General features: G+C 63.4%; 1 protein-coding gene across 1 annotated transcript in view; it reads left to right on the forward strand.

The window, feature by feature from the left end:
• The window catches only part of CFAP46 (cilia and flagella associated protein 46), a 46650-nt gene that overhangs the window by 19793 nt on the left and 13434 nt on the right, over window positions 1-13423 (forward strand). Inside the window, exons 29-39 of the mRNA XM_045582222.1 lie at window positions 1070-1229; window positions 2804-3009; window positions 4666-4803; window positions 5438-5587; window positions 6035-6183; window positions 7275-7373; window positions 7941-8067; window positions 9444-9590; window positions 11435-11635; window positions 11718-11824; window positions 12774-12950. Coding sequence (XP_045438178.1) covers window positions 1070-1229; window positions 2804-3009; window positions 4666-4803; window positions 5438-5587; window positions 6035-6183; window positions 7275-7373; window positions 7941-8067; window positions 9444-9590; window positions 11435-11635; window positions 11718-11824; window positions 12774-12950 — 1661 coding nt within the window. The remainder of the gene's footprint in view (window positions 1-1069; window positions 1230-2803; window positions 3010-4665; window positions 4804-5437; window positions 5588-6034; window positions 6184-7274; window positions 7374-7940; window positions 8068-9443; window positions 9591-11434; window positions 11636-11717; window positions 11825-12773; window positions 12951-13423) is intronic.

Genomic DNA, 13423 nt, shown 5'->3' on the forward strand with positions numbered 1-13423 from the left:
TCACACGTCAAGGGCAGCAGACCGTTGTCTCTCCTCGCCCTTTCCAGGGTGGAGGGACAAGTTGCTGGTGTAGGAGTCCGGGTCCCAGTCACTGCCCGGGGGCATCTGGCTGTCTGCCCCACTGGGGACTTCCTTCCTTTGCCTGCCAAGCCCCCTCCCTACTGCTCCTGTGTCTGGGGCCTCCTTCCCTGCCCCCCTCCGCCTCCCTACCCAGGGCCCTTCCTACCCAGAGTCCCCACACCTGGTGACCTCAGTCAGTGACCTGGGCTAACAGCCGCCTCTGTGCTGATTCTGCTGAGAGACTTCCCTCCACTCTGACCTTGAATGTCCTGCTGCCCTTCCACTCTTCCTTCCATCTCACCTGCATTAGCCCAGCATTCCCCAACCCCCTGCAGCTCCACACCTTCCTCCTCCCTGCCTTCCCGACCTTCAGAACCCACCGCAGCCCCTCCACCTGTGAGCTGTGGGAGGAAGAGTGTGGGGATGAGGGCGGCCGGGTAAGTGGGAGGCCGGACGCCACCTGCTGGCTGGAGCCTTCTTTCTGTTGTGCAGCAGTTTCTGGCCATTTGTGCACGGCCCGACCCTGGGGCTGCATGCTGGGAAGGGCACCTTCTCTGCCCTCCAAAGCCCGGTTAACCACAGAAGCACCCCGATAAAGCCTCACAGGCACATTCAGCCCGCGCTGGAGGAGGCAGGCTGGGAGAGGGATGCCAGGGGCTAGTCGAGGCCGGCGTGGTGGGCAACCTGCTCCGGGCAGGCGGGGCACGCAGGGGCAGGGGCACTGGGCTGGGCTGTGGGTGTCCTCAGGGTTCAGGGGCCTGCGGGGGCTTTGCCAGGCTCTAGTCTCGCTACTTGTTGCACATGGACACCGTCTCTTGGCCCCTGGGCGGCCATGGTGAGCCTGGACGGCCGGATGAGTCTCGCTGGGATGACCACAGGGTGAGAACGAACCATTTGCTTCTAGAAAGTGAAGCACCAAACTGATGGTGTCCCAGACTGTGGCTGGGTGCCGTCTCCGGGTGCTGAGTGGGGGCGCAGCGTCCCACCCCTTTTCTGTTTAACCCCGAAGAAGCCGGAGAGCGCGTGGCACAAAGTGGACCTCATCATGGAGTTCAGCGAGTGGCTGTACTACCAGCAGTTCCCCATCGAGGACGTGATCTTCCACCTGAACTGGGCCACCGACATCCTGCTGGGCATGAAGCCTGCCCGGGACACACCTGAGCCTGCAGGTGAGGCGACGTGGCCGGGGACGGCTCCCAGGCCCGCTGTCCCTCCCGCTGTCCCTCCCGCTGTCCCTCCCACTGTCTCTGGTGCAGAGAGCGGGCCTTCAGGGGTAAAGGGGAGCCAGCCCCAGGCCACCCCAAGGCTGCTTGGCCACGACAGTGTGTGGAGGCCACAGAGGGGTCTGGCTTGGGGTCAGAGGTGGAGTTTGCTGAGCAGGGTGCTGATGGTGGGAAGCCTGGACAGCCTCACTGTCGCCACAACCTTGGCGGGTGGCGGGAGGACTTACGAACTGCGGGCGCTCCATGTGGCAGATCTGGGGGAGGCCAGGCCTGCCCCAGGACCCTTCCTGGAGGCAGCAGCGTTTTGGAGAAACCAGTCCCCGTCCTGTGGGAGAGGCCTCTCCTGGGCTGTGTGGGGAACTGAGGGTGACCCCAAGCACAGGAGCCTGCTCTGTGGGGAGCATGACGTGTGCCAGGAGCCTGTGGGCTGGAGAGAGATGGGGCTCCTACAGCCTCACCAGGGCCGCCCACCCACAGGCCCCGCGTTTCCAGAGGCTCTGGCAGGTCGGGCCTCCTTCCCCGCATCCCTCCCCCCTACCTCCTCCGCCCCCTCCCCCTGCCTAGGCTGGTCCTGAGCCCCTGCTGTCAGCAAGGCTGAGGGCCACCTGAGGACCCAGGGCCTGGGGCAGGTGAGCAGTGGCTACCGGGGCCACCACAGGCCACCTGCAGAAGGACAGTGGCCACACCCAGCAGACACAGCGTGGAGCGGCCGGGTGGCTGCTGGGCTCCGGCTCTGGGTCCTGCTCCATCAAGAGTGCTCTCATCCACAAAGGGGAACGGCCTCCCACAGACAGGTCGCAGGATGCCCCCCCGGGCTGGGCTGCAGCACTGAAGCAGCCTCCATCCTGGCCTGCAGATTCGGGGGCCCTGGAAAAGGGCACCCCCTGTCTGCACTAGAAGCACGTGGACTCGTCCCCTGGACGCCGAGCCCCCGTCAGGGCAAGCTCAGACCAACCAGGGTGACCCGCAGAGGGGCGGTTCCCTCGCTCCCAACCCCAAAATTGACTCCAGAACCGCAGAGGCCAGCAGCTACCCCTTGCCCTGGGCCTGGGCCCGCTGTCTCCTCTCAGCCTGGCCATGGCCGCAGAAGTTGGGCCTGCCGGCTCCCTTCGGGGGAGAAGCCCTGGCCCTGCATGCTGGGCACGCCTTCTGCTTTTTGTTTGTTTGTCTGTCTGTTTTTTTATCCTCACCTGAGGATATTTTCCCATTGATTTTTAGAGAGAGTGGAAGAGAGAGGAAAGACAGAGAGAAACATCGATGGGAGAGAAGCCCACTGATGGGTTGCCTCCTGCATGAGCCCCGATCAGGGCCTGGGCCAGGGAGGAGCCTGCAGCCTGACCAGAGTAGAACCCGGGACCCTTCGGTCCGCAGGCTGACACCCTATCCTCGGAGCCAAACCGGCCAGTGCTGGGTGCTCCTTCTGGAAAAGGACTCTGCCCTCTGACCCCGGGGGCCTGGGAGAAGGGCGGCGAGGGCGTGGCCACGGCTGCGGACACGGGTCTGGGCGCCCTCTCTTCCAGGAGAGACTTCGTTCGTGCAGATGCCCCCGGAGAGGCTGGAGTCTGAGAACGTGGGGATGGTTTCCATGGAGAAGCTGCAGAACGTGAGGCAGCTGGAGGCGCTGGCCCGCGCCCACATCCTGCTGGCCCTGACGGCCACCCCGAGTGCCGCCGCCTACCAGGACTACTGCCTCATGGCCTACGCCTTCCTCCGGCACATCTGGCAGGTGGGCGGGCCGCGGGGCGGGCACTGCTCCTCCGGGGACCGGGCTGGTGCTCAGTTTTGCTGCTTCCAAAGATTCTCCAAAGCCCGGATGTGCCTTAGCTGGTGTGGCTCAGTGGATAGAGCGTTGGCCTGCGGACTGCAGGGTCCCCGGTTCAGTTCCAGCCAGGGACATATGCCCAGGCTTCAATCCCCACTGGGGGGTGTGCAGGAGGCAGCCAATCAATGATTCTCTCTCATCACTGATGTTTCTGTCTCTTTCCTCCTCTCCTAAAATCAATGAAGTTATCTATATACACTGAGTGGCCAGATTATGATGACCTCTGAACCCATAATAATCTGGCCACTCACTGTATATCCTATATAATAAAAGGCTAATATGCAAATTATTTCCTCAACCAGAAGTTCAACCAGCAGGCAGGCCACCAATTGCTCATGTCCCTGCCCCCTGGCCAGGCTGGCCAGACACCACCCATGCACAAATTCATGCACCAGGCCTCATACACACACACACACACACACACACACACACACACACACATTGAGTAGCCAAATTATTATGCATTCAGAGATCATAGTAATCTGGCCACTCAGTGTATATAACAGAGAAATATGCTAATTAACTGGGATGCCGTTACCGGTGGACAGGACAGGAGGAGGTTGCACACACGGCCGGGCTGCTTCAAAGGCCGAGAGGGAGGCAGGGCGACTCCAGGGTGGGCGGGGCCACACGATTTTTGAATCGCGCCGTGGGCTCCTAGTGTGTGTGTGTGTGTGAGTAATTTTTTTAAAGACCAAGATGTGCGCAGCGTGTCTCCCGGGAGCCCTGTCCCTGTCCCCTTCACTCCGTCTGCTGCATCCTCCAGTCGGCCCCTCTCTGAAACCCCTTCCTGCCAGGGTCACCCACACTGCTGTGGGCAGTGGGCAGTCGGTCGAAGCCTGTTTCGTTCAGACCATCAGCAGCCCCTGCTTCTGGGCTTCCAGAATCTTCTCCCTACCCATGCACCCCGTCCCCCACCCCTGTACACCCCCCTTCCCAGCAGCTCCGGGTGGCCTTGTGTTGTTGGGGACCTCCTGGGGCAGTGCCCCCCGCAGGCAGCTCAGTCCAGACAGGCCTTGTTTACGAGGGCAATGTGCCCAGGCCCCGTCCTGCCCCTGGGCTGCAGGAAGAACGGGAAGGACTCCCCGCCCCGCCCCGCCCTGCCCCGCCCAGGATTCTGTGAGACCCTTTGGGGGACCCTGGTGTGGTTCATGGTCAGGGATCGCCCTCACCCCGTGTCCCTGCTGGCCCTGAGGGGAAGCCCCACGTGCCCAGGAGGCCCCGAGTGTCCCACCCGGCTCACTGGCCAGGCCATGGCAGGCTGGCCTGTCCCTGGGATCCGAGTGTCTAGGACACATGTGTCAAACACAAGGCCCGCGGGCCAAATCCGTCCCGCCAGGCCTTGCAATGTGGCCCGCACCGCGCTGTCATCACTGCACTCCGCTGCGTTTCCATCACAATAACAGTTTATGACTGTTCAGTAAACCATTCGGCCTGCGATTTAGGCTGGATTTTAGATTTTGGCCCCTTCTCTGATTGAGTTCGACACCCCTAGTCTAGGAGGAAGGTGAGAACTGGTGTCTGTTCTTAATGCTGCCGATTTTAATTTCATTTCCCCAGATTTCTTTGTTAGCAGCAAAAAAGTCATTCTCAGAAAATAAAGTCCCCGCAACAGCCAGTTCCAATTTGTTGCTGTCTAAGAAGGAGAGGGAGAGGGCCAAGGACAGAGACAGAGAGAAGAGCAAAGACGGCAGGCAGGTAACGCCTTTCTCAGAGGTGCAGGCAGCACAGCGGGGGCCAGCCCCGGCGACACTGCTCGGCGCCCCAGGCTGTGCCTCAGTTTCCTTCTCTGCAGAAAGGAGGCAGTGATTCTCTCTCTCTCTCTCTCTCTCTCTCTCTCTCTCTCTCTCTCTCTCTCTTACACCTGGGGAGCTAGGACTGTAATGGGAGGTGGGATGTGGGGTGTCTGGCTTCTCCCTGGAGTTTATCCCACGCCAGAGCAGTCTCAGATCAAAGGCCCTGCAAGGTGACCCCCAGGCACCTCTGGGTCCTGGTTATGGGTGGGAGGGGCATTGGTTTTCCCATTGCAGGGGGCTGTCCCCCTCCCCCCCTGACCTTTCACCTGAGCATCTGCCCGTCCACATGGCCGTGCTCCTGCCACCGCCTGGCATTGTCCCGGCTGCTCTGCCCCTCAGAGCTGGGCTCTTGCTGAGTGAGGCTGTGTGACGGCACCAGTGGCAGCACATGGGCCAGAGAGCCTACGTCACGCTCTCCCAGGAGGGAGGGACGTCCCATCGGGTTTTGGACGTAAAATCAGATGTGGCTCCGCACACGCCCTCCCGGCTCCCCCCTGGCTCCCCCCTGGACTCTCAGCTCCGCTCCTGCCTCCCAGGGCCAAACCCCGCTCTCCGGCAAAGAGGTGGAAGAGCCCCCCGCGAGCGTGGAGGCCTGGGCCGCCTACGTGTGCCCGGAGGAGGTGGTAGCCTTCTTCAGACAGGACCGGAGCAGCCTCACCGTGAACACGGCCAGCATCCAGAGGCCGGTGCGTGGGCCGGGGGCCGAGGCTTCCGTGGGAGCCGTGCCCGCGGGGAAGCGCGCGGAGGGGCCGGCCTCGGGGAAGTGCTGCCTCTGCCTCCACTTCCGAGGACCCGTGTGACCACACCCGGGCCATCTCCCTCCTCGGACCCTGTCTGATCAGCCCCGCACAGTCCTTTAACCTTTAGCCACGGGAAGTCACACGCACAGGTCCTGAGGGGGGAATGCGGGGGCGGGGGGAGCACCTGGAGACTTTGGGGGCCTCGTTCCGCCCACGTGATTCTGCGTGTTTCTTGTGCTTTAAAAAGTGGAGTCCCTCGTGTGTGACCTTGAGGGTCCTGTGGGGGCAGGCCTGGGGGCTCCCCCCGGCTCTGCGGGGTGTGCTCTGCGTGGAGGACAGCGCTCTCTGTGAGCACGCGGGCCGACCTCCCGTGTGTGCCGTGTGTTTGTGCAGACGTACACCCTGTATTTCCTGGACCGTCTGGCCGAGGCCCTGCAGAAGGCGTTCCTCCACGAGCTCACCCTCCCGGTGCTGCAGCTGGGCGTCCTGATCTGCGCCTGCGTGGTGGACAGCAAGAGCCTCAAAGACCTCTACCACCTCCGGTCGGTGGCCCCGCCTCCCTCCCAGGGAATCGCTGTAGGGTTCGTGCGGCCTCTCTGCGGCTTCAGATCCCTTCAGCATACACAGCAGCCGAAACCAGTGTGGCTCAGTGGATAGAGCGTCGGCCTGTGGACTGAAAGGTCCCGGGTTCGATTCCGGTCAAGGGCATGTACCAAGAGGCAGCTGATCGATGATTCTCTCTCATCGATGTTTCTAATTCTCTGTCCCTCTCTCTTCCTCTCTGTTAAAAATCAATAAAATATATATTTTTAAAAAAAATATATATATACAGCAACTGCCCTGGCTGGTGTGCTCAGTGGTCAGAGCATCAGTCCTCCCACCGAGGGGTTCGATTCCTGGTCAGGGACACGTACCTGGATCACAGGTTCAATCCCAGGCCCTGGTCAGGCTGTGTGTGGGAGGCAACCAAGCTATGTCTCTCTTACATCAGTGTTTCAGTGTTTCTCTCTCTCTCTCTCTCTCTCTCTCTACCTCTACCTCTCTCTCTCTTTCTCTCTTTCCCCTTTTCTTTCTCTCTCCCCTCCCCCCTCCCTTCTACTCTCTCTAGAAATCAGTGGAAAAAATATTCTCAGGTGAGGATTAGCTAAAATAAAAATAAAAATAAACAGCAACTTTGCATAGTGACAGATGGCTGGTTGTGTGACTAGGGAGGTGGTCACATCATAAGGAACATCAGTGTCAAACCACCACGTCATGCCTGAAGCTAAAGTGACATTGCATGTCAATGTACCTCTGTAGCGTGTTGTAAACCGTTTCTCAGAAGGACTGACGCAGCGCACGGCGGTGATGGGCGGTCAGGGTGCCGCCCAGGCTGCCTTGTCCGCCCCTCGGACAGGGCGGCCCCAAGACTGGGAACCTGCATTCATGGGAACCGACAAAGACATTCATGAATGTGTCAGTGTTTTTATTCCTGACACTGGATAGAGCCACCTCTTCCTTTTCCCTAGTAACTCTGTTCAGTTTGAAAAATTATTGAAAATACCACCCAGTTATGCGTTTCTTTCGGGGGCGCAGTGCAGCCGGCGTGCCTGCGTGCCATTGTAACAGCTCCTGCCTCCCCCGCCCCCCCCAGGCTCGCCCTGGTCTGCTCCGAGCTGAAGCTAAGAGAAGCAGCTGCCCTCCACGAGGACGCGGTGGGGCAGGCCTACTTCGGGGACGCGGAGCAGTCCAGGTGCGTCTGCCAGGGCCCAGCCAGCACGCCCGGGCAGTGGGTGCTGGGAGGACCCAGGGGTACAGAGCTCAGGGAATCAGAGTCTGGGCGCTCCGCTGGGTGCAGCTTCTTACTTACTGACCCTCCTGTGCGCCGGCATCTCCCAGGCTGGACAGTGTGAGGGGAGGGGAGACACGGGACCGGGATGGTTCACGGGTCTGGGTGCAGGGTGAAGGCGAAGGTGAGGGCAGCGGGCACGCGGAGGGCATGCGGGCGAGGCGGCCCGGACAGGAGCCTCGCCCGTCCCGGCGGGCGGAGCTCCGTCTGGACGTCCAGGGCGCGAGGCAGGCCCACAGCTGGACGCTTGGGTCTGGAGTGGGAGAGGGAACGGGCGGGAAGCTTGGGTTTGGAGTCCAGCGCGGGGCTGCTAACTGGTGGGGGTTTTAGAAATCTCTGCCAGCACGCGGGAGGACAGCGGCCTCTTGCAGGCGTTGGGCGCCGAGGCGCGTTGCTGGCCGGTGGGCGGAGCACGGCCGGGCGTGCCCTGGCCCCTGGGCGGGCTGCAGCACGCTGCCATTCCCACGCCAGCTGCAGGAAGGAGCTCGCCCTGCGGAAGGAGAAGACCCGGGAGCCGCTGCTGGAAGGAAGCCAGCAGGCGGTGCCCGCGCCCGCCACGCCGCCAGGGGAGGTGCGGCCCCTTGTGGCCAAGGACCAGGTAGCTGGGCTCCGCCTGCCCGCTGAGGGGCCCGGGGGCCGGGCAGCGCTGCACCCACAGCCCCATGTGCCCGTGTCCTGGGAACGCCAGGGACGGGTGGCGCGTGCCCCCTCCATGGTGGTCCCCGGGGAAGACGAGACCACAGACCAACCAACCTGGTGGGCAAGCAGCGACTCAGGGAAGACAGCCTGGGTGGCACTGAGCGGTGCAGACTGAGCGGTGCAGGCTGAGGGGTGCAGGCTGAGGGGTGCAGACTGAGGGGTGCAGGCTGAGCGGTGCAGGCTGAGGGGTGCAGACTGAGGGGTGCAGGCTGAGCGGTGCAGGCTGAGCGGTGCAGGCTGAGGGGTGCAGGCTGAGGGGTGCAGGCTGAGCGGTGCAGGCTGAGCGGTGCAGGCTGAGGGGTGCAGGCTGAGCGGTGCAGGCTGAGCGGTGCAGGCTGAGGGGTGCAGGCTGAGGGGTGCAGGCTGAGGGGTGCAGACTGAGCGGTGCAGACTGAGCGGTGCAGGCTGAGGGGTGCAGACTGAGCGGTGCAGGCTGAGGGGTGCAGACTGAGCGGTGCAGACTGAGCGGTGCAGGCTGAGGGGTGCAGGCTGAGCGGTGCAGACTGAGCGGTGCAGGCTGAGGGGTGCAGGCTGAGGGGTGCAGGCTGAGGGGTGCAGACTGAGCGGTGCAGACTAAGCGGTGCAGGCTGAGGGGTGCAGACTGAGGGGTGCAGGCTGAGCGGTGCAGGCTGAGGGGTGCAGGCTGAGGGGTGCAGACTGAGGGGTGCAGGCTGAGGGGTGCAGGCTGAGGGGTGCAGACTGAGCGGTGCAGGCTGAGGGGTGCAGACTGAGCGGTGCAGGCTGAGGGGTGCAGGCTGAGGGGTGCAGGCTGAGGGGTGCAGGTTGAGGGGTGCAGACTGAGGGGCGCAGAGCATGGGGCTGGGAAGGCAGGGCCCTCGCAGCCAGACGGCGTCCGTGAGTCTGACCACTTCCCGTGCTCCCTCTGCTCCGTGGGCTCCCCTCCGTGGGCTCCCATTAGGAAAGCACTCACAGCACCATGCTGGAGACTCGGTGGGAAGACGCCAGACAGGCCCTGGGGAGCAGGCTCCTGCCGGGGAGGGCTGTGTGGGACCTGACCAGGAGGCGGAGGGCCCTCGTGGTCTTCCCGAATTGCTGGGGCCCAGTGACCAGTCTGTGCCGGTCAGGGTGCCGCTGGGCCAGGAGAGGGGCCCAGCGCGCCGAGCATGGAGGGAGCAGGGCCGGCCCGGGAACCAGCTCGGGCAGCTGGGGGCGCTGGTTGGGTGAGAAGAGACAGGTGCCCAGGAGGAGAGCTGGGCTCCGGATGTCGGGCACAGGCATGGACCGCGGAGGCAGAGCCGGCTCGGTGTGTTGCAGATCCTGAAGATAAACATGGAGACTGGGCGAGGCCTAGAAGGCACGTCCTTCCCCCTCCTGTGGACCCTCAAGGCGGAAGTGCTGCTGGACCTGGAGCTGTACCAGCCGGCGCGGCTGCTGCTGTCCGAGGCGCAGCAGGCCTTCCAGGTGGGCGCCGCACGCACCCCTGGCCGCGCCAGCTGTGTGGACGCGGGATGGGGGTCTTCCGGGTCTAGAACACGCGTGTTTCTCTGAGGACACCTGTGTTTCTTCCATGCCTTTGTCTGCTTCCCTGGTCGTCCCACATCCACGGACCAGTTTCCTGCAGGGCCTGCTCCCACGCTGCCGTGGGTTCCTTTCTTGCATTGCACGGTCCCGTTCTGTCCTTTTGGGATCTCAGGGATGCGTGTGGGTGAGGTCCTGGAGGGACCCCAGTCCAGCCCCCCGCCATGGACTTGTTCTCACTCCTCGGAGGTCAGCCTGAGACCTGCACACACCTGTCCCTGTGCGGGGTGTGCGTGTGTGTGTGCGTGTGTGTGTGTGTGTGCGCGCGCGCGCGGCCTCTCTGAGGTCTCATTCCCCAGCTGGGCCCCTGCTTTCCTCCTGGGCTGGGCCTCCCACCAGGAGATGTCCTGGGGGAAAATCCAGGACAGAGTGGAGGCTCAGGTGTGCGTCCCTCCCGCCAGCGTCAGGTGCTGTCCATGCCGCAGACAGGTGGTCTGTCTGTCTGTCCAGCATTCAGAAGTGCATTTCCTGGGAGGGTCACTTGTGAAGAACTCCAGAGACAGGAAAATCCCTAATAAACGTGTGAGGACTCAGGGCCACCAGCAAAGCCCCCCGACGTTCCGATCTCAGTTTCAGGCACGGGGACAGGTGTGGGCAGGCATCTCTTGGCTTCTGTGTCTCAGCCTCTTCCCCAGGGCCCCCCACTCCCCCAGTCACCCAGCCACCTCCTGTCTGAGGGTCTGGGGCTCTGCCCTCCTCTGGCTCCGCCCTGAGGCTCGGCACTCAGAGCCAGAAGTGAGCTCGTCTGGGGGCGTCTTCCCGGGGTGTCTGCCTCATGCTCTCCTGCGGGAGGCTGCACCTGCCCCCATCCTGGGTCCTCACAGCAGCCCAGCTGTCCCTCCCACTGCACCCACCAGCTTCTGGCGCTGTCCCTGCTTTCCGAGCAGGTGCCCGGCCTCCATACCCACCTCCTCTCTGTGCCCACCTCATCTCTCCCCACTCCAGCCACTGTCCCACCGCAGCTACACCAGAGCCTGCGCTGGCCCCTCATGGCCCTGGCTGTTGGGATGAGAGGATGAGAGAGGTCCCGTTCGCCTAGGAGCTGCATGCTGGCTGCTCTCTCTGGGCCTCAAAGCCTGGCTCAGCCCGGAGGCCCCGCCCACCCTCCCACCCACACCCCTGACATGTGCAGTGCGTGGAAGACGGGCAGCCCTGGATGGGCATCAGAACAGAATGCCCAGCCTGGGGCCAGAGGCCTCAGGGGAGCCCTTAAGCCTCGCCCCAGGGTGGGGGGGGGCATGCTGGAGCCGCCACTGAGGGGGGCTTCCCAGGGCTCTGACCACGGTCAGGAGCCTGGGGCAAGCGTACAGGTGCCTTGGGTCTGAGAGGCGCCCAGTGCTGGATGCAGCCCAAGCTGCTGCACTCCTGTCTGTCCCCCTCTGTCACTCTGTCCCTCCCCCTGTCTCTGTCTGCCTCTGTCTCTCCATCTCCTTTCTCTGTCTCTCTGTCTCTGTCCCTCTGTCCCTCTACTTCAGTCTCTGTCTCTGTCTCTCCATCTCCTTTCTCTCTGTCTCTGTCCCTCTGTCCCTCCACCTCAGTCTCTGTCTCTGCCTCTCCATCTCCTTTCTCTGTCTCTCTGTCTCTGTCCCTCTGTCCCTCCCCCTCAGTCTCTGTCTGTCTCTGTCTCTCCATCTCTTTTCTCTGTCTCTCTGTCTCTCTGTCTCAGTCTCAGTCTCTCTCTTGCTCACTTCCCCATCCTGTCTCCGTGTGTGTCTGTCTTTCCTTAGGACCTTAAGGATCCCTGCGCAGAAGCCCAGTGCCTGCAGCTGCTGGCACAGCTGGCCAACAAGGAGAAGAACTACGGCCAGGCGCGGAGGATGGTAGAGCGTGCGCAGCGCCTGGGCGGTGGCGAGGAGTTCTGGTACCAGTCCACGCTGACGCTGGCGGACACGATCCTGTCCGTGGAAAAGGAAGGGAAGGAAGTGGCGGTGAGGAGGGGCCTGCGGTGTGCTCGGCGGCAGGGAGGGCCTCGGGCTGGGGCCCCGCTGACGCCCACGCATGCGCCCCCAGGCCTGCCAGCAGTTCCAGAAGCTCATCGAGGTCTTCAAGGTGCTCAAGAAACAACGGCCCAACCGCGCGCCCATCCTGGAGTTAATGGCCACAGACCTGGAGGCCAGGTGACTTCCGGGAGAGCGCCCTCGCGGCCAGGTGGTCAGGGCGGGGGGGGGGGGGGGGGGGGGGGGGAGGCAGTCACCCTTCTCCAGCGACTGTGCGCCCCTCACACCCCGAGGAACACCGCGCTGTCACGGCCACTCGGGCTCTGGGCCCCTCGGAGCAGCGTGTGTTTCCTTCCAAAGATGCAGGTGGCCTTGTCTCGCTCCTAACTTCTCAGGGAACGGCTCTCCTTGCCCGTGAGCGTGTGTGTGTGTGTGTGTGTGTGTGTGTGGGCTCCCTGGGCCTCTCCTGGGTGGAGGGCCGGGCGCCGCCGGCTGGGTGCTGGGGGTGGGGGTGGGGTGCCTCCCCTCCTCTGCTCTGGCTGGTGCTCAGAGCCCCCTGTCCACCCCCGGAGACCACCCCAGGCCCGCGGCCCATGCTCTGGGGACGGAACTTGGAACAGCAGCGCCTGTCAGCCTGTCAGCCTTCTGGGGGTGCGGTGGCAGAGAGGCTCACGGCCTCTCTCTCATGGCTCTACCCAGGCCGCCCCGGGCTCTGTCCGTCTCCTCGCCGACCTCAGAATCCCCGAATCCCGTGCATCTGACGGTGTCCAAGGGCCGCTTTTTGCGTCATTGGCCAAAGCAGCAGGGATTCTGTCTCATTTTGGATTTCTCTGTCTCCTGCCTCTTCTTTGTCACGTTCCTGTTCGCCGATGCAGTCCTGGGAGGAGGGCTTGGTTTTCCACACGGACTCCTGGGCCGGGGGGTGGGGAGCTCTAGTTGCACCGTCTGTGCTGGAGGACGTGGCTGTGCGACTTCTGGTTTTTGAGAAGCAAAAGGTGCTCCTCTCGGTACGGGGTGCGAGGTGGAGGCCCCGGTGGCTCCCGGGGACGGCCGATGTCATCCCAGAGCTGTTGGCCGTGTCCCGGCGGCCGGTGTCACGTCGGCCACACGTGTCCCTCCCGCCCGGCAGGAGCGCGAAGCTCCGGATCCGAGTGGCCCGGGAGTCGATGGACGGCGAGTCTTCCCAACTGCCGTTTCCGCTGAGCGAGCTGTACGATCAGTTGTTGGACATTGAGAGAAAGTTTGTCAGCTGTGGCCACAAAGAGAACTGTGTGGACATAATGCTGGAGCGGTCGAAACTAAAGAGGTGAGCACCTGGGCGCAGACCCCGGAGGCTCCTGCAGGCCCGTGCCGGGCGCCCCGTGCCAGGCGCTGGCCCTGCCGAGGAGGCACAGGCCCGTCTCCATCCTCGGGTCCTCGTGCTGCCGCTCCTCTCCCCCCCTCCCCCCCCCGCCCCCCGTGGCCGGCTTTCCTCCCTGTCACGTTGTCATCAGCCCCATTGGCCCCATAGGGCTTCCTCGGCCCCTGCCCTGTGGCCACCTGCATCTCCCCTGGGGACGCCCGCATTGGGGGTGTGCAGCCTCTTGGGGTGCCCTCAAGTAAAGCTGGTCACGGGTGGCCTCGCTCCTGTCCTGCCACCTTGGTGTCCCACCTGCTCAGTCTCTGCAAACACACAGACACGCCTCACCGCCCATCACCCCCTCCCCACACAGCCCTCCCCTCCGCCCACAGGCGGCAGCCCACCTCCCGTGTCCGCATGCGGGTCACACAGCCACGTAC

Source organism: Pipistrellus kuhlii, unplaced genomic scaffold (assembly GCF_014108245.1).
Source record: "Pipistrellus kuhlii isolate mPipKuh1 unplaced genomic scaffold, mPipKuh1.p scaffold_m20_p_15, whole genome shotgun sequence".
NCBI classification, from domain to species: domain Eukaryota; kingdom Metazoa; phylum Chordata; class Mammalia; order Chiroptera; family Vespertilionidae; genus Pipistrellus; species Pipistrellus kuhlii.